Genomic DNA, 26,186 nt, shown 5'->3' with positions numbered 1-26,186 from the left:
AGGCAGAGTCTGTGATATAAGGCCAATCAATACAGTAGGGGTGTTGCTCACAGTCACAACAGTACATATATTTTCCTATAGCACATTCACACATCAAATAGCATCTGATAGTGATCAAACAGCTAAAGTTTGTGCAACCCTACACACAGAGTGTGCATGTCTGTGTGCAAGTCAGAACAGTTACATTGTGTATGCTTAACTTACATTGTGAGGACCAAATGTCCCCACACAAATAATAAAATTTGACATCACTTGACCAAGCCAGCGGTCTCCATGAGGGAAATGGATTAATAAACATATTAAATGATGCTTATTTGAAAATATAAAAATGCAAAAAAGGTTTCTGTGATTGGGTATGTTTAGGGGTGAGGTTAGTATGAAGGGATGGAATGTACAGTGTAAAAATAATCATGTCTACAGGAACCTAAAGTGTGTGTGTGTGTGTGTGTGTGTGTGTGTGTGACAAAAAGAACTGAATGAAAGCGTCAGACTTAATATCAGTGTTGTAATTATCACCATGAAACAAGTCACATGACTTTCAATGGATGGACAAAAAAAAATATAAGATAATTATGAAAATATCTTAATTCATGGGTTTAGATCAACATTCTGATCTCAGTATTGTCATTTTTCGGTAAACTAACCCTTTAAGTGTATCTGTAACACTAATAATGAACTTTGCTTGTCAAGTTCATGTAATGTTATAATGGTCAGTGTACAGCACTGTGAGTTAAAGGGTTCACCCAAAAATGAAAGTGCAAAACCCTCTATGTGTTTATTTGTTCTGCTGAACACAAAAGAAGATATTTGGAAGAATGTTTTAATCAAACAGATCTCATTCCCCATTGACTACCATAGTATCCCTACTATGGTAGTCAATGGGGATTGAGATCTATTTGATAGAATAGTCAGAATAGTTAAAAGTAGGGTGGGATCAGTGCTGGCTAGCTGTGGTAGTACAGTAGCTGACCATTCAGGATAGATAATCCAGATGCTATTTAGTTTTTTTAACTAACCTTTTTATTTGAATATACTGTCAAATATAATGCATTCATATGATGGCAAAGCTGAATATCCAGCAACATTTCTCCAATCTTCTTCAGAGTCTTGGTCATGAACATATTATGATGTTAAAAACAGCTGTGCCTCAACATTTTTGAGGAAAGCGTGATTTCCAGGATTATATGATGAATAGAAAACTGTCAATAACATCCCTGCTGATATTTATTTCCCTGAAATTTAAATGAGGATAATAATAATAATATTGAGAATATTGGCATCGAAAGGTCTTCTTCAGAGTCACACCCATATTTAAATGTAGCTGTCACTCCTAAAACTTTTCACTGTGTACATGGCCTGATTTGCTAACATAGTGAAAGCAAAAGCAACACAATAACAAGACAGTAAAATAAACCAGAGCAGATACTGCTGAGGATGACAGCTTGTCCTGAAGATATACTGTAAGAGCTTTGACAATAAAGGATCTCATGTCACCATTAATCTGCACTTGTTACAGGTTACAAGCTGCCCATGCAGTTAGTTTAGATTGTGTCAGAACACTTGACACACTGACTGCACAGTAGCAATGGCATACTATCTAAGTCTGTGATTTAAAGCAAATTAATGCATCATTGGTGCTGCTCAAAACAGTGCAATCAGTACGCCTGTGACTACTAATGTCCTATAGCACATACACACATCAAAGAGCAACCAGCACTTCACCTGATAATGATCAAACAACTAAAGTCTGTGCAACTCGACACAAGGACTTAGTGAAAGTGTGTGAACATCTATGTGCATGACAGAACAGTGACATTAGATGAGGGGTTTGTGGTTGTGTTTGTGTGCGTGCGTGTGTGTGTGAGAGAGAGAGAGACACACACAGAAAGAGATGATTAATGGGAGAGTCAGATTGATATCAGAGTTGTAATTATCAGCATAAAACAGGTCACAGCGTTACCGTGCACACACACACACACACACTCCGGCCATAGCAACTTGCAATCATCACTTTAACCCCAATTTAATAAGGGAGATAAAGAAAGATGGAGAGAGACAGAGAGAAAGAAAAGAGATGGAGACACAAAGAGTGAACGTACGAGTCGGTTGATGCGTACGAAATCCTCCGGACTCTTGGCCCAAGGCGGCAGCTCCACATCTGACACCACCGTCCCATCATCCATCACTCCCAGATTGTAATTATTGGAGTTGACAAACATCTCTGGGAGGTAATAGAACTCAGGGATCAATTCCTATGAGAGAGAGAGAAAAAAAAGAAGAAAAAAAAGTATTTTTAACGACTCATTTTACATTATTAAATTACGAAATAATTAGATTGGGGCTGGCAATTGATTTAAATTTTTCTCTAAATTTATATCTTAATTATTCTAAAAAGTTTTGGTACAGTAGATTAAATTTAGCTACTTTTTAAATAAAGAATAACAAAAAATAAAAATAAAATGTGTAAATATGTATACAAATATAACTAAAATTTAAGTTAAAGTAAGTTAAAGTTATACACAATATATATATATATATATATATATATATATATATATATATATATATATATATATATACGTATATATATATATATATATATAAAACAAGTTAAGTTTAAGTATATATATATATATATATATATATATATACTGTATATGTATCTGTCTTTATGTCTCTGTGGTTAAATTAGAAAAAAAAAGTGTCAGAGGATGGCCCAAATTCAGAATAGTCTCTGTCTGTCAATCATTTAGCATGTTTGGGTTTTCTGAAATCATATGTATAAAGTATTTAATAATTAACGCAATGATTTTGACATCCCTAAATTAGCTACATTTCCACTGATTCAACACTTCAAAAATGTATTCATTATATTTCATTTAATAATTCATTCCAAACTAAAAAGTAAGAAAGAACAGGAAAGAAATGTTGTTTACTGCCTAACAGATGTATCCAATTTCAAGTATTTCAAAACAAACTAGATAGCTATACAATATAACAGCTCATTAAACGGGAATCAGGACAGCGGGAATCAGTTATTCTTTCTTTGAATCTTTAGCCTTTAATCTGTGCCACGCTGCCACTCTAAATGAATGATCCGGTTGGAACTACTCCAGTTTTATATTTTAAAATCTTCACAGAAAGGGCAACAGCATGTCATCCTAATAAAGAACATCAAAACAGCAGTGCAGAGGTACACTGCAGTCAAAGCATGGTAAATGTCACTAAACCTCTTTCTTCCTTTATGACACGATTGGGCGTCATATTGTTTTAAAAAGTGGTGATGAAAGTTAGTGAAATCATGAAATCGCAAGGTTTTCTATACTTTACATAGAAGTATATATGTGACTTGTCGAAATGAGCTCTGGTCAAGCTCATGCACTTACACTTTATTATATTATGATTATTTACACAATGGCAAAAATAATTCATAATAATTCATAATTCAAATTAAAATGGTTAACTTGGGTACTTGGTATCACCCTGAATTTCTATTTCATTCCACTCTTCTATTCGTCTGTCTCTCTGAATTTTATTATACCTTATACACATTCATATACGCACTCACATATACACACTCGAGCTGGAAGTGTTAAGTTAGTAGTAGGAAGATAAACAAGCTCTTACTCTGCAGAAACACAAGTCCCCTGGGAGAACCATCTAACTGACAGTCTATCAGACTCTCTGTATCACACACTGGTATCTGAACCTATACCGAATCTACTGTTCTCTATGATGGGTCCATGCAAAAGTTAGTATAACCACATATTTAAAGTTTAAATTTAGAAAAATAACATGTTAGGCCTAAATTTAAACATTCTTATAAGAACAAATTAAAATATAGCTGCAAGCAGCCATTATCGGGCCCGAATGCAAATAAGACAACAAACCAACATGACAACGCCAACATGTCTGGGAGTGTCAGAACAACTGCAACAATGAGAAATTAAAGACATTGTAAGATTATTTTAGGCAAAAATGATATATATATATATATATATAGATATATATATATATATATATATATATATATAGATATACAGTCACTAATAATATGATTTAATGATTTGTCACTTTCGACCAATAGGTGGTGCAGAGTTAGGTGACTACAAAGTTACATAGAAATACAAAGTTGAGTGTAAATGTGTCAATGCATTGCAGAGATACAGCCTGAATAGTCATTTTGGCATCATGCCTCAACTTTGCTGCTGCAGTACACGAAAACGGTTTCGTCTATCGACACAAAAATCCATAACATTTTGTCGACGCTGTCTGGAGATGATTTGATTCGATTTTGGTGAAAATCGGACAAACGATCAAGGACAAGTTTGAAAAAGTAGGTTTTAAAAGTAAATAAAGATGACGGACAAAAGTAACAGCGAAGACTTCAAATGTAAACACAGCTTTTGTGTCTTTATCAGCTTTTCCATACACTGGCCCTGATAATCATCACACATTTCTGTAAATCCATTTTTATGAATGAATGAGTCTCTCACCCGTTGCTCTATATTTTTCTTCGTCAACAGCCCCTTGCACCTCCTGCTGGTGAGGCCGACTAACAGCTATGGAGATTATCAATCGGCAATCGACTGATATTCCTGCCATTCTCGGATGTCAAATGTTGTCGAATTCGAACCACTGAATTTGTTATGGCGAAATAAAATGGACCGAAAATTGGCTGTCGAACATTATAGGTTGTATTTTTAAACAGAATGAACATTTTGGAAGTGAAATCTGAAAGGTGAATATGGATTATTGAACTATTCACAGCTTAAAGTCCCCGTGAACCGGAAGTTGCAAACGATTTTTCTCCAGTGCTGTGACGTATTTCCAAGTGAAACGGAATATTGAACAGAGGGCAGGGTTTTACTCTAGTGCTCCTCCTCTCCATCTCTCGCTCATAGCAAACTAATGGTTTGAGGGGAGTGGTTAAGCGTTTCCCCACCCAAACTGTGAAACCTACGTCATCAGAAAAAGAAACCGTTCCAGACCGGAAGTAACTTTTCAGATTTTGATTAAAGATTACGAAGGTAAAACATTTTTTTAATATATATTCACTTGCACGGATTAATTGTTCACCACAAGACTAGTAATATGCGCTAACAAAGTAAATAGGTTCAATTTTGATTTCACAGGGACTTTAAATACGCAACCATGTTGAATCCCATAAAAATGCAAGGTCTAAAACTACAATGCCTTAAAATGCAAGGAGGGTGAATGCAATCGCAATGCATATTTTTTCATGTAGTGCTTTTTTGTTTCAAAAACATTTGTTATTATTTTACTTCCATAACTATACATAATACCGACAGAGACCCTCAATTTGAATGCTATGTATCTACAACACAGCTCCTCGGTGCATTCCTAGTGGCCAATTAGCTGAGCAAACAAATGGTGGATGTTCAAAACTAGCCTCCTGCCTTGCTTCTTTTTGGTCCTCTCTTTAAAAACCGAAGTCTTTAAAACAAAAAGGTCACAATTTTACAATGGCACCAGGCGCTCTAAGGTTCATGTATGGAGTCTGGCGTAAATTTGGCGTCTTTACTGGCTGCACAAAAAGACCCAACGCCACTTAACCAGTGGTGGGGGAGAGAGAGAGTGATCAGGGGTACGGGAGGTGCTATTATGTGCAATGGCCCTTGAGCAGAACTGGTCAGAGGGCAAAACCTGTGATCCAAAATCCTGTCCTGCTGTGGGTCAATAGAGAAGGGTGCCCCTGGGCCCCCTCTTAGGTCCTCTCTGATTCCCCCAAAGAGAAACTTTCAGTGTCCGCATTGCTTTCAGCCTAGTGCACGGGGGTCAAGGGATGGAGGTTATAGGTCAGGCCAGAGTTTGCCTAGCTAGAGACAGACAGGATCGTGGCTTTACGCCATTATAGCTCTCTTTAGCCTGGACACAAAAACTGCTAAAGGCTTTTCACCCCTTAGCAGAATGAGGGGGTGTTTCTAAACTGGGGGACTGCTGTGCTTTTTTTAAGAAAAAGGGATAACAGCATGGCAAATTGATACATTATTCAATTAAAAGGCCCTTTGCTTCACATTTGCACTTATCAGACCTTTTTTTTTGCAAGATTGAGCAAAGTAAAGCATGTTTGAAATGTTCCACAGCTTCAAAGTCAAATAAACTAGTGGTGATTTCGAGGTTCTTAGTCAAGTCCTTAGCTCAGTTTTTATGACTGCCAATCCTGTTACGCTGATCCACAGCGACAACCTTACGTAGAAACCAAACTGGGTTTTGAGTAAGCTTTCGATATCAAGTGTGACCATGTAATGTGAGCCACATGTCTTTTTATCAAATGGGTGCAATCAGCCGCCGGAAAAAAAAAGGCCAGCATGCAACGAGCGTGCCAACAAAATGGCTGTCTGTTGTACCGGCAATGAATATTTCAAGAGGTCTGGACATTTGCTGAAGTCAATGCAGAGCACTTTGAGGTCCTCTGAGGGGCTACAGAGCACAGTTGGGATTGCTGTCTGACTTTGGTTTGGGGCCGAACGACAAAAGGTTCAGCTGAGGGTTAAAGTGTTATGAAGGGTTTCGCAAGGGAGAGTGTAAGGGAGGAAAGGGGGGAAGTTCGAATTCAAGATTAGTTTAAAGCTTTGATCAAGGACCCTTGACGCTTTCATGGTAGCATGACAAGGATTGCTTGTGACCGTACATGTGCTAGGGCCAGTTTTTATGGAGAGGTGATGGGGGCAGCCGGGCAGAGAGCCGCGGTGTCTCCATGACGACTGCCCTCACACCAAGTCCCAGCAAGCTCCGGTTACCAAGAGGAAGTCAACTCACTAGAGAAACGTCTAATCATGTAATAGTCTCCACATTTGTGAAAAACAAAATATCAGTGGAAGACGAAAACCAAATCCAGGCCAGGGATCGGCTGAGAAGAAATAAGCACAGCTCTGTGCATGTGTATAAATATGGATTAGTTAAAGGGTTAGTTCACCCAAAAATGAAAATTAAGTCATTAATTGCTCACCCCCATGCTGTACCAACCCTAGCTGTATAACTACCACATAGACCTAAGGGACTGGCTCTTGACGGCCCAGAAAGTCAATGAAGAAAATGTTTAAATATTCCATGTGACTACAGTGGCTCAACTTTTTGTGCGAAAAAACAAACAAAAATAACGACTTTATTCGACTATTCCTTTTCTTCCTTGTTGGCCTGAAACGAGACTTCAATACGATTTCCACGACGCATGCGCGAGAATTGCGATCTCCTTCAACGACTTCAGTTCAGTTCTCGCGCATGCGCGGTGGAAATCGCATTGAAGTCTCGTTTCAGGCCAACAAGGAAGAAAAGGAATAGTCGAATAAAGTCGTTATTTTTGTTTGTTTTTTCGCACAAAAAGTAATTCTCGTCGCTTGATAAACTTATAGTTGAGCCACTGTAGTCACATGGAATATTCAAACATTTTCTTCATTGACTTTCTGGGCCGACAAGAGCCAGTCCCTTAGGCAGTCTATGTGGTAATGATACAGCTCTCAAATTTAATCAAAAATATCTTCATTTGTGTTCCGAAGACACAGAATGGGATTGGTACAGCATGGGGGTGAGTAATTAATGACTTAATTTTCATTTTTGGGTGAACTAACCCTTTAACAATAAAATTACATTTAAAGTAAAAAAATATGAAGCATTTCTATGGTAATATGACAATTCATCCATCGACATGCACATACAAGGACGTACCTTCACGTCAGATGTGTCCCTCTGGCAGTTTCTCCAGGCTCTGGACACTGAGGAGAACGTGCGATCTGCATGGTCAAATTTCCCACCTTGGAAATTCAGGAAGAATGTTGTGAAAGGCTCCTGAGAATAAGAGAGAAGAAAAAAAAATCTTAAATTCCACACACATGAATACTAAAAAAACTCATGTTAGGACCTAAAACAACTAGAGGGCAAATTCCACTGAACAAAGATCATGTATTTAATAACTACGAGTCTACTTTGATCAATATTTAGTCTCCAATTTGAACATTTTTCACTGTGCAAACCCAGTCAGTATATGCCATTTAGCATAGATTCCTGCTGTTCATAACAAAGCCCTATACAATATGATCCTAATTTGTGTGCACTAAATGACATCCTCCTCTCCAAAAAAAAGGACCTGAATGCTAAAGAAACCTGTTATTAACCCCGGGCAGACAGTAAAGAGCATTACAAGAGCATTATTTGTTCTTTTCTAATCATGCTTAATCTTGTTTGTGCAGAATCAATAGGTGGTTCTTTTGAAACAAAACCTCCCCGATGAGAAGGACGCAATTAGAGTGAATAGCACCCCGGTTGGCTACACCATGAAAGAAAAATATCCTAATTACGCAGACGCTTTTGGGTGCTTGACTGAATTTAACGCCCTCCTTTTCTCTGTCAAGAGCCTCGATATCACGAGCTTGCTGATTTGTGCTATGGTACATGAATTAGGGTGTTTGGTGAAGTGGATTTGGGATAAGCCTGATAATAATGAGATGGGATCAATACAATGGGCCAACAGGGAATGGCAATGAAAGTGAAAAACTGTAACAATTACAGAGATGGCCAGAAATGGGTTGGTGACCTCTAGCCCTCTCGCTTTGTGTGCAGAATGTATAAGGAATATGTGAATAGACTATACATTAAAAATAAAACACAGGCATCATTTAAATGAAGAGTAACAGGCACTGTACAAAAGGCTTTAGAACATTATGAGACTTCATTACTGTAAAACTAATATAGAACTGCTTTTATTGTACGAAACTATGCTTGCTCAAAATATTGTAATAAACCGTGAAGTATTTTTTTTCTACAGAGTGTCATGTCTTTGTTCTTTGCAGATATTAGAACAAAAAGGGATGAAGGGAAGATGAGCGATGTGTTCTGAGTTTGTTAGTATGCAGATAAGGCCTACATTTCAATATAACAATAAATCAACCTGACTGAGCACACACACATGCCCAATTATAAACAACAATTAGTTGCAATGTGTTTCACAACCGATCACATGATGAATGTTTAGTATTTTACAGCAGCATGAAGAGCACAGAGTCGCTGTCTGTTTTAAAACCCTTTAAACATGGCAAATCATTTGGACCATTATGTTCATGTCCTATTTATTCGTCCTACACAGATTATGAAAAAAAAAAAATAAACGTTAAATAATGCACTGACAGGCTTTTCTTTCTGATGCTATAAAAAAGATTTAAAAACTGGTACTGGAGCGTTTTGTTTTGTGCGGTTTGGTGTTATTTGGAAAAAAAACTGTTGTGCTTGATATCTGCATGTGACTGTGTGACACTAAAAATGCTGTGATGGTAGGTTTACGAATAGGGTTAGTGTAAGGGGATAGTTTGTACAGTATAAAAGACATTATGTCTATGGAAAGCCCATAAGTGTGTGTGTGTTCACAACTTACAGTCCTGAGTAGCCACATCTGAGTAAAGCTGGAGGTGGAATAGTGTGTGCCGTAGTGGAATTTGGGCACCTGATCGTCCTCCCATGATTCAAAGCGTTCTGAGAAGAATGCAGCTCTCTTTGGGTTGAGTGCACCAATGGGCTGTAATGAGAAAAGACAACATTTAAGAAACAGCAGTATACTGTAAGTTGTAAGTACCACAGACAATGAGAAAATTGATGTTGGGTTGGTGGTAAAATAATAATTAAATAATGACAATCATTTATGTAAATTCATTTACTGCAGCTGTTAAGTTTAATCAATAATAAAGTACTAAATAATAGGTTATTTTAAAGATCAATATCTATGTGAAGCTGTGAATAATTACCTATAGAAAGCTTTACACACTGCCTATATTTACTATATTACTAAAAGTAAATGATGCATAATTATTTATTTATTGTATTGTATTTATTTATTTCTTCGGTCGGTCATTTTGAACAATTAAATCTTAGATCATATGTAATGCAAAAAAAAAATCCTGACATAATAAAATGCAAAAAAACAAACACATAAAAAACAATGAAACAAAAGATGATTGAAATACATCCGAAAAATAAAAACATTAGGATTTTTTTTTTACAAGCAACTAATCCAAACTAAACCCTAATCCTAACTCTACAGTAAGTACATTATGCTAATAAATATTACTCAGTTATACTTAGCTCTATAATTGCACTGTAACAGAAACCTCAAATAAAGTGTGACTAAAATAATTGTGCCCATTTACACTTCCATTGAGGGCAAAGCAAAATTGCGTCAGTGTCACACGATCCTTTGGAAATCACTCTAATATGCTGATCTGGCTCTCGGGAAACATTTCTTATTATTTTTAATGTTGAATATGGATGTACTGCTTAAAATTTTGTGTAAACAGTGATAGTGAATCAAATATCTATTGTTTGAGAAATCTGCATAATTGTATGCATCCTTGCTAAAGTAAGTGCACACTGTAAAAAAATATTGATGGTTTAACGTAAAAAAGTAAATAACTTGGTTGCCTTAAAAATTTAAGTTCATTGAACTGGAAAAAGTGAGTTAATACAATGAAGGAGATTAATTTAACCATCAGAAACTCAAAATAATAAGTTATCTCAACTAAATAAATTATTTAAGTTGATTTGACAAAAGAAAAAAAATGTAATTACTACACTATAAAAAATATTGTTGGTTTAACTTAAAAAAAGTAAGTAACCTGGGTTGCCTTAAAATTTTAAGTTGATTGAACTGGAAAAAGTGAGTTAATACAATGAAGTAGATTAATTTAACCATCAGAAACTCAAAATAATAAGTTATCTCAACTAAATAAATTATTTTAAAGTTGATTTGACAAAAGAAAATATGTTGTGATTACAAATCTTGAAAATGTTTTGTACAAATAATAAAAGTTATTTTCAGAGTAAGGTAAGGGAGTTCATGAGGAAGTTCATATGTGGCATTCCCTGCATTGGGTTGTATCAAAAGTATTGATTAGCTGCTTTAATTTATTATTGATCTGAAGAAACCCAGCATATGGAAGCAGGCCATTATTTAAATGCTCATTTATATGTTTTGTTATTACCCTGCTGAGTCTTTATTACTCTTGAAAATGACTGTCCGTCTCTCATTCCTTAGTTTGATCAATAGTAACAGAATGATGAAGCTTCCTGAAATGAGAGTAGGCAGGACAGATTGACCATCTCAATCTCCTTCTCATATCATAGCTGTATAATGAGGGCCCTCAGCTGTTTTTCTATTGATCACAAAGGACAATATGGGCGTGAAACCTGCGGTTGTATCTTTTAATGCTCCACTGTGCATAAGTGTCCATGTGTGCTGGCATTTATGTGAGATTTACCACTCTGCAACAAGGCCAAGGGCTGTGGGTCTCATTTAAAAATAGAGGTTAATTATATTCCACTAATTCTAATATAATAGTGATTAAACTATGTCTCGGATTGAATTGGGATTTAAAAAGGAGCACGGTTTAATCAACATTTGATTGTAAATCATTAAAGCTTGTAATAATTGCCACTGAAATGTAATAGACTCATGCGGCACGGGCACAAATGCAATCCGTGTGTGTGTGTGTGTGTGAAAGTGGAATGCAGCCCTAGGCTGACAATGACACACGGTCTGCTCTCTTGTGGCAACTACGGTGAGAACACATACTGAATTAAACATTGCGCGATTTAACTGATTGATTGCGGTAATAACAGGACCCTCATTAAAGAAAGAAAAGGGTGAGCGGGATAAAAAACATCTCTGTCATAGCTCAGAGTGTGCGTGAGTGAGAGTGTGTTTCTGTGAAAATGTGTGTGCATGTATATGAGTGTGTGTTCGTTCGTGCGAGCCCCTCGTGTTGTTTACGGCAGTAAATTACAGTCGGAGGCTCTCCAGTACAATAGGGTCTCATGACAGTGTCGTTCATCAGGGTTATCCCCATACCCCAGCGCAGTGTGATGGAGTGAACGCACACCACCGACCCTAATACGCTCTGGCAGCACCGCTGAATATTTCTCTAGTGACGGCTCAAATAAATGAGCTGCCCCAATGTTTTTAATTAGACTGCAAATCTGAACAGACTGCCAGTAGCTATCAGTATGCGGACTTCACCGGGCTGTTCAAAATTCAGGCTTTCGAGGGGAATTCATGAATTGCGAACTGATAGCTTTGTTTATGTGCAGACGATTTATTCAAATCAGGTAAAAGCACAAACAAATTGGACAAAATATCCCCAAAATTTGCATCCACTGTGATGTAAGCACCTATATCGGTATATCACCATATATAGCACTACCTGGGTATATCCATGGTTATAACATTTCACAAGTATTTGTAACAAATAACTACTGTAATGATGAAAATGTACTGTATACAAACCATTCTTTTAAACTTCCACAGTTTGTAACCTAGCCAGGTCAATTTTGTGATATTTCCAAATAGATCCCAATATATAATAGAAAGAATGATAATGAATTACTTTAAGCAATGAATATATATGTTTTTTGCACTGAAACAGCATTTAAAAGTGCCATAATATGCAATAATATTAGATTAACCAATCCACTATCCTGTTTTTTTTAAACACTCAAAAATTGCTGGGTTGTTTTAACCCAACTTTGGGTCAAATATAGACAAACCCAAACGTTGGGTTAAACATGTAATTAAAATTTTTGGTCCCACTTTATATTAAGTGGCTTTAAGTACTTACATCAAAAAATAAGAATGTATTATTGTGGTCCTATTGTATTGTAAAACACCTTTGCTGCTATTGAGGTATGATACGGGTAAGGTTAGGGACAGGTGTGTGTGGTATGGGTCGGTTTAAGGGTAGGTTAAGGTGTGAGGGATGGGTCAACTGTGTAATTACAAATGTAATTACATAATTTAATTACAGCTGTAATTACATGCTGGTATTTTTAAAATATAAGTAATGTAAAAACATGTATGTACACAATAAGTCCATTGTATCAAATTATTAATTTAAATGTAAGTACATGGTACTTAAAGCCACTTAATATAAAGTGGGACCAAATTTTTAACTCAAATGGCTGGGTTTGTCCATATTTGACCCAAAGTTGGGTTAAAACAACCCAGCAATTTTAGAGTGTAGTGTGTGAATAAATAAACAAATGAAACTTTGGCATCAGAATTAGGAAGTTTCAATATATGGGATGTATTAGAGAAGGTGTGAATGTGTATCTAGAGCTCAGTTGAAAGGGTGTAAATGCCGTGATGCAAATCAATATGCCATTAGCTACACCACTGTGAGGCTATAGAAACAGGTCAATATATTCAGGTGTTATTTATGTTAATGTACAAATATAAAATTATACTTTTTTTTCTTTTTCTGTTATTCCACTAGGATAGGATTTTACCCATCATAATATACTGGATTAAATACATTTATATTTAATTATATATATATATTTTTTAATTTATATTTTATATTAAATACTGGATTAGATACATTTAAAATTTAACAATGGAAATCAAATTATTTAAGTTGTCTGTTATCACATCGGCATTAAATGGAACCCTATTTTCTCATGCATCCCGAGTCTCCAGCCTCCCTTTTTTTTCTTCACGATAGTAAATTTCACTTGGATGTACATAAGGTTGGGTAAAAAAAAAACAACCAAAAAAAAAAAAAAAAAAAAAAAACCCGCAACACTTTAAAAAATATTGTTGGTTTAACTTAAAAAATGAAGTAACCTGGCTGCCTTAAAAAATTAAGTTCAAATTGAGTTAAGACAATCTATGGTGATTGATTTAATCATCAGCAACTTTAAATATTATGTTACCTGAACTACACAAATTGTTTAAGTTGATTTGACAAAAGAAATAATGTGATTACAAATCATGAAAATATTTTTTACAGTGTTTCCGTAACACACACGACTTTAAGTGAACAAGGGAGTGATATTTTTGTTGCCGTTTACAATCTATTCCATTAGATGAGCAGCTCACTCAGTTGTGTCAGTTTTGCTCTTTCTGGCTGCAGTGATAACTCCAGCTGTACCAGATGTCATGAAAAGGTTAGAGTTTATGATAAGAAAGCCAGGAGGGTCACAACGATGAGACAAAAGGAACATAAATTCATGAAGCACATTCCTCTGCCCGCAGGAAAGAGAGTGCGTGTCACACAGCGTCTATGGCAATTTCACCCCGCTACGTAAAAGGTCCCACATGACCTGTTTCTATCAAAGCAGAGTTGGGATGTGGCATACGCAGACGACAAGCGAGAGCGGGAGGGGTTAAGGACAAAAAGAGGAAAGACGCACAGCTTATACAAGGTTCAGATGGCCTTCACAGGCGCGGCTGTGATGTCATGGTCCACTGGCCATACACTGATATTGCCTGTGTCAACAGCATGAATAAAGCAGTTGTAATAAAGATTGTTGAGATTTGCTGTTGTTCGCTATCGAGGGAGGGGTGGCGGATGAGGGGGCTGATCTTGCTCGGCCTCCGTTTCTCCCTAAGGCTTGAAAGCTTGACTGAACATAAAGGCAAGGCTGTCAAAACTCGAGAGAGAGAGTTTGAGGGAGGGAGGGAAAGAGGGAAACAAAGGCGAGGGTGATGTAGGATGGTTTATAGGTCTGTTGTCTTTTAACCTAGTGGGAAGATGCCATTGGAAAGAACAAATTAATAAATAAATAAAAAGATATGCTCCAAGCTGTGTGCTGGCTACAAATGTGTGTGTCTCTCTGTATATTTATTTGTCCATGTGTTGGGTGAAAGGTCTGCCACTCCAACGTGAACTCATAAGTATTTGTATGTTTTTTTGTTGTCGTTTTTTTCGTTTTTTTGTAAAGTGTCGTTTTACATGTAATCTAGATTACATAATCAGATCCCAAAAGTTAAGTAACTGTAATTATAGTACATTTGAAAATACTCAAAATAAAATGACTACTGAGTTCCTTTTTTATTAATAACATGTACTTACATGTTATTCTCACAACTGCAGTAAATGATTAATAATTCATTGATTCTCCCTACTATTTATTCTTTAAATGTTCTTTTCTAAAAGGCCTGCAGCTTATATACTGCAGCTTGTATACTATGTAAGTTCAGAAGATCTTCCAGGTTTGTGGAATTGCACACACAGACCAACCACTAGTCATGTGCCTTTTGCTAAAAACTGAGATCCACACAGCATTTGATCGCTGGATTTACAGAAATCATTTCACTTTTAAGAAGCGTTTTCACAACATTGCATATCTTATTAACTGTCTTTGAAAGTACAAATGTGTATGAATCCTTATTTATGAATATCAAAATAGTGGCATTATGGTTCTATTGTATTTAACTGTCATAGCAATGGTATTATGTTTTCAGTCGCATTTATTAAACGCAAGTTACTCATCTATTTAATATGAAATTATCACATTTTGTTCTGTTCTGTGTAACCTCTGCTGCAAACTTGTTTCGAATGATTTGCATAATGTTAAACAACACTACACTTTAAAAACTTAAAACTAATAGCATTTCAGTAATTGTTTAACCATTATTTTTTAACACTAAGGGCATTTTCTCAAAATATAGGATAAAACCATAAAATGCACCAGAATGCAACCAATTCACAAATCACTCAATCACTCTATTGCAATTTCTGTAATTTCAAGGAACAGGACTCAAATTCAAGCCTTTATCCAGTGATATTTATCTTCATTCTTAGCAGCGACTGTAAATGTAAAAATATGCTGCCTTAAGAAGCTTTACGGGAGTGATATCAAACGCTTACTGGCTCTCATTGGCTTTGTCACAGATTGTGACATGTTTTGGTTGATGTGCATTTTAATGAGTGGATTGGGATAAGATTTTCAGCGATTAATAACTTAAATTCTGCTCTGTACCTCATACAAAACTATTGTATACCACCAGAGAGGACTGCGACTGTAACACATCATCATTTGGGCTACTTTTGTTACCGCTTTTAACATTTTTGCAATGAATAAATTATTGTGATTACACTTGATTGTCAGTTATGCTTCTCTTTATAACTGTACATATTTTTTAAGAAATGGTTATGGGTAGGATTAGAGAGATAGGAGTGGGATTAGCAGTTCAAAATATATTTTTAATGCTGCTTTGTTACTGAAATTTTCATTTTCATACGTTTTTTTTTCTCCATATATTATTTTTATATTCTCTATAAAATGGTTATGTTTTGGGGTAGGGTTACTGGATCTAAAAAGAATCTATGAAATGGTATAATGACAAATATAGAAATATGTATGATAATTAAATAAATATTAGTAAATATTTTAAGTTTCTTTAGTACATATTATTGTTTAAATACTGTCAATACATCCATATTGTACATTTCAGAATCTATCCAAATGTGCAAAAATGTATGTTTTGTTCCTGTAAAAGTTGTTTATTAATACCTACATATTATCAATGAGACCAGACTGCCACTCTAACAGAGGAAAACTTACAAGACATTGTTAGCTTACTACACATACACACATATTTTATATTATAGATGGATATGAGATAGATGATTACAGTCTATTCACAAAGTTGATTAATTTTATATTATCCAATAAACAATATATATATATATATATATATATATATATATATATATATATATATATACATACATATACTGTATGGTGAATTGGTAAAACAACGCAGAAGACACCGATAAAATATTATAATTATATCCATTATATATATATATATATATATATATATATATATATATATATACACATACACACACACACATACTGTATGGCGAATTGGTAAAACAACGCAGGAGACACAGATAGCATCATACACATAAACCTCCACTGGAGAGCAATACGTGAGTAATGATCTCAGACTGAAGACAGTAAGGGTGACTTCCGAAACATCACGGTTGTTTTTGCACAGAAATGCATCTTCCATTATCTCTCAGTCCTTTGTTTTCCTGTCTCTTAGAACTGATTTATTCTGCCATTTTGGGTCAGAGTGGACACTCGTTCGATCATCTGAGCTCTAAAAGTAATCCTCTATCCTCCCTCCATTGGCCACCATTACATGAAATTGATGGTCATTTTTGAGGCAGTGACTGGCAAGATTTCACAAGCACTTTTAAAGTGAAGTTTGAGGGTGGAGGCGTTTTAAAACACAACTTTTGTCCTACTACTCAATTACCCAAATGGTGTAATGCAAGTAAAGAGCATTCTTTTGGAGGAGTCCCCCCCAGCACTTGACATTAAATATTAATCAGGTCTAAACTGAGAAAGGATCTCTTCAACACACTGGTTTTGAGATACAAACATAAGTGAAATGCATTTAATTAAAATGATAATAATCATCATCATCAGGACAAAACAGATCAGACTGGAATAGCATGTTCTGACTAATCCTGGTTAATCACGGTCACTTCAGCAAAGCAGCTATTGATAGTTCAGAGGTAAACCTGCCACACAATAATCGATTGCAATTAGACCAAGGTCAGGACCACAGAATGATCAACCAGCGGAACAACCTCGATTCACTAGCCTGGAGTATTTGGGTCTGCGTCCTGATTCAGGAGAACACGGTCCTTGTTTGAATAGCTGCAATGTGGATTAGAGGAAAAGCAACCAAAATTTAGTCCGGAACACACCAAGAAAGTGTGCGTCGGCGAGCATCTGCCAGGCTAGTTTTAGAAGTGTGTTCCACACGAATCGCCATTGGGGCCGTCGGTGAGAGTGGAACGAGAATTTCTAGAATTTCTAGGAACTAGTTGCACGAGAATTAAAGGTCCCGTTCTTCATGCTTTTTTGAAGCTTTAATTGTGTTTATAGTGTGCGATATAACGTGTTCATGTTTCGCGTGTAAAAAACACAGTATTTTTCACACAATTTACTTATCTGTATACGGCTGTTTTCACTGTTCAAAAAAACGGCCCGATGACTTCCTTGCTCTATGAAGTCCTTCCTTCAGAAAAACGTAACGAGTTCTGATTGTGCCAGTGGATCCTGTGTTGTGATTCGACAGCAGCTTATCGCACGTTGCCCGGAAAGGTCACGCCTCTTACCATAAATAGGAGATGCATGCGCATCTGAAGTGCTTCTTCTCCGTGGCAACGCAACAAGATCACGCCCCCTTTTTGTGTATAGAGAGCCTGAGTCCCGCCCCTCCACTTCCGGCTCATGGGACCTTATTTCGGAAAAAAATATGAATGGTAGTCAATGGCGAGAGACAACTTATCTTTTTATTCCGTCTGAACTGTGCCCTCAATTACACGTATGATGTTTGTCAATTTAAAATATAATTCTGAAAGTCAAAAACGTCACAGTTTGTCATAAAACAGAAGAGTAACATTTAGTTTTATGTGAAAATCGCTCTATGAACTACATCTCCCGGGAAGTGAAACAACAAGTGAGATCCACTGCTCGTGTGTGTGCAGTCTGGTACAAAACACTCAGGTATGATGGCGTAACGTTACGATTATAACGTGAGACTATGGAAACAATGACAGACATTAGCCTCAGTAAAGTTAGCTTCATTCATTGAGAGAAAATGTGCGCCTTTGGGGTTTGTAGTCTTTGTAATTACGTATTTTCACAGTCTTATACCTCAACGGTTTTACATCAAACTGCGACTTTCTTTACTTTAAAATGTACCTTTTAAATTGACAAACATCATATGTGTAATTCAGGACACAATTCAAACGAGATCAAAATATTTGCTGTCTCTCGCCATTGACTACCATTCAATATTTTTCTGAAATAAGGTCCCATGGAGGTCAACCGGAAGGGGAGGGACTTAGGCTCTCTATTCCTCTGGGTGGAGATTAGTCAAAAAACTGTTCTAGTTACGTCATTAAAAAAGGAAGTAGTGGGATGTAGTCCAAACAGGCTGTTTGCTGTATGCTTTGAAAGGGGACTTCTGTTAAATAAAATATCTCGCTAGGCATTGAAATTTGAGCTTTATAATTTTACAGGTATTATTTATGCTCTAAAAGCAACATTACACACTAACTAAAGTTTGAAAAAATGGAATAGCGAAGAACGGGACCTTTAAAGTGAAAGTAATGAAGGAGAGCAAGAAAGTCAAGACGTTATGTTATCCAACCCGAACATTCCAGAAGGTGAATATTTTTGATGACAACACGAGCAGCTTAAAATGAAGAAAATTATCAACATTACTGATATTCAAAATGATACGCAAGCACTGCTTTGTTTACGTTTCTAATATCTTGTATATCCTTCTTTCGGTTTCTCCTTTTGAATAACGAATATAGTCACCTGATCTAGACAGTTAATTCCTTACACGCATTTTTACAGTGTTGTAACATGCTATACTATAATTTAAGACACAGCATATCTAATCTTATGTATCTCATGTATGATTACACATTTATTAAACAGTTGGGTCCATACTAAACCTTTGGAATAGTATTTAAAACTAATGTTATGACTAAATTAAAATATAGATGCTTAACATGCTGCACTACTACAGAAACAAGAGAGATTAATGCAAGTAGACACTTCAGTCGAATTAAAAATCTGTCAATATCCTACATCCAATATAACAATTTCTTTTCTTTTTTTTAATTAAAGTAAACACAATTGGGTAAAATATGTGGTATTTCAAATATGTATAATCTTATTCAGCAAGGATGCATTAAACTTATCAAAATTGTTAAAAAGTTTTTAATTTTTACTTTAAATTAATCAAAGAATCCTGAAATAAATGTATCTCAGGTTCCACAAAAAAATTAGGCAACACAACCATTTTCAATATTTATAATAAGAAATGTTACTTGAACACCATATCAGCAAATGAGAATGATTTCCAACCGATCATGTGACACTGAGACTGGATAAATGATGCTGAAAATGAAAATTGAAAACTGAAAAAGAATAGTCTTGGTCATCCTTGGTGCACAAGACACTGACTAGATGAGATACTTAGTAGTCTTACTGATCCCAAACTTTTGAACGTTAGTGTACATCTAATTCGCAGCCATTGAATTGTAGTAATTTTACTGTAGATGTATATCAAGAATGGATTATATCAAACATTGAGCCACCTTACTCTTCAGTATAAGCATCGACGTGACTGGCCACAACATTTCTGTATTTAAAAGAAATTAGTGTATGAACAGTTCGTGCGATTGATACTGTTGAATCAGGAAGAGACAAACAAAAAAGTTATCGGCCAAAGATATAAATCCTCCTGAGCTGCCTTCAAATGGTGTGATACAATTTAAGATACCTACGTATTGAGCGAGAGACTGAGAGAGACAAAGGCAGGTTTGGTGTTCCCAGCAGCGAGCTGTGTCAGTCTGTCTATGTGGTTAGCTCAAGTACTACTACGCTCATTAATTAGCTCCTTAGGGAGGCTGGCTGGCTAACGGGAATGGGGGAGGAGGTGAGAGGCGGGATGTAGGGGGCTTCTGGGGGTTGATTGAGGGGGAGAGGGGAGGAGGAGAGACACGGACCCATTATCTGACTTGTCTGCGGTTGAGGGTGCCTGGCATGAGGTGACGCGCACGCGGCCGCAAACGCTTTACTACATGTACGGTCAGACTCACAGTGATGAGTCTACAGCGGCAGTCGTTCCCTTACTCGCTAGACAGTTACGTCTGTCTATCAGGCTCAGCCTCATCGTTAAAGCTGCCGGACGGGGTTTCCACTCAAATACTCCTGTGTATTTGTGTTTTTAAAACTTCAGTGTTTGAAATTACAGGAGTTGAGTTGTTGGCTCAGAGTGGTCATGTGTTTACCTTAGACAGATCTCTGTAGTTACTGGGCAGGGTGAGATCAAGATCTTCACTGTCGTAGTTGGTGATTACCCAGGGGAACACAGGATACTGGTTCAAATCATTAAATGTACGGCCTGAAACACAAGTGTCAAAACACATTTCCTTGAGTCTTGTTACCTTTGTCATGACCATGATTTCACATCATCATGTCCCTTAAATAAGTAGTTCACTTTAAAAAAAAAAAAAACTTTTGCTAATAATTTACTCACCTCCATGTTATTCAAGATGTTCATGTCTTTCTTTCTTCAGTGGAATAGAAATTAAGGTTTTTGATGAAAACTATGCAGGATTTTTCTCCATATAATGCATTTTACTGGCCACCAAACAGTTCAAGGTCCAAAAGACAGTTTCAGTGCAAACTGCAAACTGTTGAAAGGGCTTTAAATGATTCTAGATGATGAATAAGGGTCTTATCAAGCGAAACGATCATTCATTTAAAAAAAAAAATAACAAAGTTTAAGTTTTTATAAGGTCAAATTCTCACCTTGTTTCTGTTCTGTGATCCACGTTCGTGACTTTCCTGTTCGAACTCGTTCATCAAAATGAACGAATCTTTTTCCGAGTCAATTCGTTAATTTCGTTCGTTGAATGAACCAAATGACTCGAAAAAAGCTTCGTTCATTTTGACGATAGAGTTCGAACAGGAAAGTCACGAACGCGCATCACAGAACAGAGCAAGGCGAGGATTTGAGCTTATAAAACTTAAACTTTGTTATTTTTTTAACATTGAGCGATCGTTTCACTTGATAAGACCATTATTCAACGTCTGGAATCGTTTAAAGCCCTTCGAACAGTTTGCACTGAAACTGTCTTTTGGACCTTGAACCTTGGTGCCCAGTAAAATGCATTATATGGAGAAAAATCCTGGAGTGTTTTCATCAAAAACCTTAATTTATTTTCGACTGAACAAAGAATGATATGGATAAATTGGATGACATGGGGGTGAGTAAATTATCAGCAATTTTTTTTTTTAAAAGTGAACTATTCCTTTAATTACAGCCCTTTAAATAGAGTCACACTAAATTATTATGCGAAGTTGTAAAATGATACAAAAATTATTGTACATTTTACAAGAAAAAACTACTTAACATTTTCTACTTTAAAATGTCACATTCACTTTGATGTGTTACTTGCTGTTACTTTGTAATTGTCAATTATAATAAATTTACTAGCAATTTTTAAATTAGAAAATTGTTTCTACACCCATTATTTGTCAGTCTACAGGGTGCAGTTAACATCTATTAGTTTTAGTTTTAGAGACGGGGCCTTTAGTATTTGTCCAAATTCCTTTCCAGTCTTTATTAGTTGTCTAACTCTATGTCCTAAAGACATGACGATATACCATTGGCTTTGGTCCAATGGGGTTTCAGTGTGGGTGAGACTATGTGGCCCAATACAGCAAAACAGAAACTCAGATTAACATGGAAGAGTTGACTTTTGTTGCTTGTTGTGTCATATGGAGATGTTATTCATTCATTAGTACATTAGCTGAGTTAATGTTTGGAGAACGTCTGGTGATGGTGAGCATTCAGGTATCATTGATTTTTACCTGAAATGGTGTTGAGGAACATGAGGTACTCAAAGTTGGAGATCTCTCGTCTTTGCCAACGCTGGGTCATGTTGGCGGCCTTGTAGAGCTGTTTCGGGCTGGCCAGAGAAATCCGTCTATCAGAGAAAGAAAAAACATATTCAAAAATTCAAAGACAAACCTGAAATCAGTTGATTTGCAATATACCATTTAATGACATTAAAATACATTTTAAAATATAAAATAAAGTATTTGTTATCAGTAAACATAAAATTCAGTAAATGAAAATATTTATTTTAACAATTTGATGGAAATATAGTAAGAGAACCTCAAACTGATCAAGTAATCTATTGACTATTGAATGTAAAGCACATTGGTCAACTTGTGTTGTTTTAATAGTGCTATACAAATAAAGATGACATTGACATTGACATTGACTAATTTCTTTATCACTAGGACAGAGAAAAGTCTCTTGTTTCAGCATCTATCCACTTTGACGATTAGGATTTTTGAATCCCATGTCAAAGGCTTACACAAAAACGACACAAAGTAATTACCGCAATTACTACAGTATTTGCGATTGGCTTCAACATTTTTCACAATGCAACCTTGTTCGTGCTCAAACACTTCTCAAATCCTATGGCTATGTTCCCACAATACATCAATTCGGGACTTTTACATGATTTTGCTGGCTTAAGAAGATGCAACACTGCTAGAAAAGTTTCATTTCAACAGTGGATTCCATTCACACATAACCTCTAAAATAGAAAAAAATACCTTGAAATATATGGGAAATTCATACAACATTAGCATAAATAATAGACACATTATGATTTGATATTTTGCTCCAATGAAAATACTTACCACGATAAGCCAAAATTCAAATTCTAGAGGACTAATACAAACAGTGAAACATTCCAGTTCTGTTATATGATATATCGCTATGCCAATCAAAATCAATACAAAAAAACTCTTCTAGAATACAGAATATCCTACATCCAAATATGAACAGACACACAATGGCATCATGGGTAATGTGGGAACCTGTTAAATGAACATGCACAGTGCAAGCAAATATGTGGACACTAAAATAAATGACTCTCCATCCAATTAAAACAAAGCGAAATTAGAGAATTCATCACTGTCACCCAGCGTGATTACAGTCATTAGGCCTCTCTGAAGTTTCCACTGCCCTTTGCCCCTCCTAACACAGAGGCAACGCTGTAACACCGCAAAGGATATGTCACACGAATGTTAGAAGAAGGGTATACGTGAATTCATGGTGGGAGAGGGCGGTTCGTATTGGTAAATAGCCACACAAAAACCTCTCTGACCAGGTCAGAGACACCGAGAGCCATGTGAGGAATCAATATCCACTATATTATGTTACCCATTATATTACCGTATAGTTATGTAGTTTCAGTGAATGTTACTAAGAACCCTGATTTAGAAAGGTATTGTTATGGAATTTCACTTGTCTAAATCAACTTTTCTTTGGCTGAAATACAACTGCGTGTGTGTGTTTCCTGTGTTCCCAGTCTGCCCTGCAGGCTTTGCACTGGCCCCTGTATTTATTTCTCAGTTGGGGAGATAAATAAATGATGTGAATTGTGTTTGTGTGAAGGTAATTAGGCAGTGTTACAGCCACCCCCACACCATACACACATTAACACATACAAACAAGCAGTGTTAGGCCAGAAACATACTAAAGTCCGCAAATGCTTGGCCAACAGATTGCAAGTGCGAACTGAGCGACCATGAGCAAAGATGTCAGAAAGTAGGGCTGTGTGGTAATTCAAAATTTATGATAAAATCAGGAAAGTGTGAGCACACGCGATTCTGAAACTGCAGAAAACAGGATTTTTCCCACAAGCACTATGCAAGATGAATAGAGTGCGTTTAGCGTTATGAGTTCGAAGAAAACACAGAAACAGGGAAGGTGAATTCAAGGAAGGATAATTTTGGATACAAGAGAGAAGATGTATAATGGAGCCAGGTAATTTGCAAGGCCTGTTAAAACTATTGCTGTGGCAAAACAGAGTAAATGATATTCATATAGAATGCGTTTTTGCAGTTAAAAAAAAGGCGCAGGTTGAACGCCATGTCAAAAGACGCAAGCGCACCGGTTAAAGACGTCCGTCTAGCGCATGTTTACACACACATTCTAAACCAGTTGAACAAAAATGTGCCATAATACAGGCATTTGCAAACTGCACAAGATATGAAGAGAGTTCAAAATGGCATTAAGAAATAACTGATGTCGTCATACAGTATAGTATTTATGCAAAGACATGGTGCACACAAGTCTCATCAATAAAGCCAGCTTCAAAATAAAATTATACATACCAGTATGTAAGGGAATATTGGGTCCCACTTTATATTAAGTGGCTTTAATTACTATGTACTCCCATCGATAAATAAGCACAATGTACTCATTTTGCTCAGGTTGTATTGTAAAACACTTTTGCTGCCACTGAGATGTGATACAGGTACGGTTAGGGTCAGGTGTGTGCGGTATGGGTCGGTTTAAGAATGAGTTAAGGTGTAAAGGACGGGTCAACTGTTTAATTACAAAACATAATAACATAAATTAATTACAGCTGTAATTACATGCAGGTATTTTTAAAATATAAGTACAATGTAAAAGCATGTACGTACACAATAACTCCATTGCATCAAATTATTAATTTCAATGCAAGTACATAGTACTTAAAGCCACTTAAGATAAAGTGGGACCGAATATTGTTTCAAAATCGTGTTCCAATATTGATCAAAACATTGTGATGTTTGTGTATTTTTTTGTCCATATCACATACTGTACTTCCGGGAGGTCCCACACAAGTTGTGCAAGTGTCAGTGAGATGAATGTGAATGGATAGCTTTCTACAGGTATTTTAAAGAGCTGAAATGCAGAACATACCTGGTTTGAGGAAGGCCAAAATTCGTGCCGACTCCAACTCTGGGGAGACAGTGCACCACCTTTTTCACTGTAGCCGCATCTGGGAAGTTGAACATGATCGCCGCTGTAGGGAGGAGTGAGAATTTAACACACTTCATTCACTGTGTGTAAATAAATAGTAGAATTTCTGTTGAACTGTTTTAAAGGAGTCACGATAAAAACTCAAATGTGTAAAACATTTTTAAAATGAAATAATTAAATGCATAATTTTTTTATTGCCTGGCAGTCAAACGATTAATCTCGATAAATCGCATCCAAAATAAAAGTTTGTGTTTAATATGTGGGTGCACTGTGTATATGTGACGTCGTGCGGAGAAACAGAGCTGAGGCTGGGTCCAAACGCAGTGTAGCTTTATTAAACAAACTTAAAACAAGACACTAGAAACAAGACTCGAGAGACGTGAAAGCACCAACGTAGCACACATAAATACAACAACCAACCAAGACAGGGCAGAAACACAGGGCTTAAATCAGGTGAACTAAACAAGATGATAAAACACAGGTGCATGAAATAAACCATAATCAGTCCAGGGTAAAACATGAATAAAACAATAAACTAGGAAGGAGTGCCCCCCAAAGGCTCAAGCGGGCACTCCAGCCGCAGATCGTCACATAACCCCCCCTCTAAGGAGCGGCTTCCAGACGCTCCTAGAACGATCCAGGCGGGGGGCAGAGTGAAGGTGATCCCGGGGGAGGGACGGAGGGCCAGGCCCGTGCAGGGGAACAGGACCAGGAGGTAGCCAATGCGGGCCTGGGCCGCAGAGCATGGGCATACCAGACTGGGCCGGAGACCAAGGCGGAGCAGGACGAGGCGGAGGCCAGGGCGGAGCAGGACGAGGCAGAGGCCAGGGCGGAGCAGGACGAGGCAGAGGCCAGGGCGGAGCAGGACGAGGCAGAGGCCAGGGCGGAGCAGGACGAGGCAGAGGCCAGGGCGGAGCAGGACGAGGCAGAGGCCAGGGCGGAGCAGGACGAGGCAGAGGCCAGGGCGGAGCAGGACGAGGCAGAGGCCAGGGCGGAGCAGGACGAGGCAGAGGCC

General features: G+C 36.9%; 1 protein-coding gene across 10 annotated transcripts in view; it reads right to left on the bottom strand.

Annotated features, from left to right (window-relative positions):
- lrba (LPS-responsive vesicle trafficking, beach and anchor containing) overlaps positions 1-26,186 on the bottom strand; it is a 299,224-nt gene that overhangs the window by 56,824 nt on the left and 216,214 nt on the right. For all 10 annotated transcript variants that reach the window (XM_089132308.1, XM_089132310.1, XM_089132311.1 and 7 more), the window contains 6 exons: positions 25,112-25,214; positions 22,213-22,328; positions 20,625-20,737; positions 9,389-9,529; positions 7,690-7,809; positions 2,100-2,252 (listed from right to left, as the gene is read on the bottom strand). In XM_089132308.1, coding sequence (XP_088988434.1) covers positions 2,100-2,252; positions 7,690-7,809; positions 9,389-9,529; positions 20,625-20,737; positions 22,213-22,328; positions 25,112-25,214 — 746 coding nt within the window. The remainder of the gene's footprint in view (positions 1-2,099; positions 2,253-7,689; positions 7,810-9,388; positions 9,530-20,624; positions 20,738-22,212; positions 22,329-25,111; positions 25,215-26,186) is intronic.

The sequence above is a fragment of the Pimephales promelas genome, chromosome 6 (genome assembly GCF_988280905.1).
Source record: "Pimephales promelas chromosome 6, fPimPro1.hap1.1, whole genome shotgun sequence".
Classification (NCBI taxonomy): domain Eukaryota; kingdom Metazoa; phylum Chordata; class Actinopteri; order Cypriniformes; family Leuciscidae; genus Pimephales; species Pimephales promelas.
Note: the sequence above shows the minus strand (reverse complement) of the source record. Positions and strands in the feature narration are given on the sequence as shown.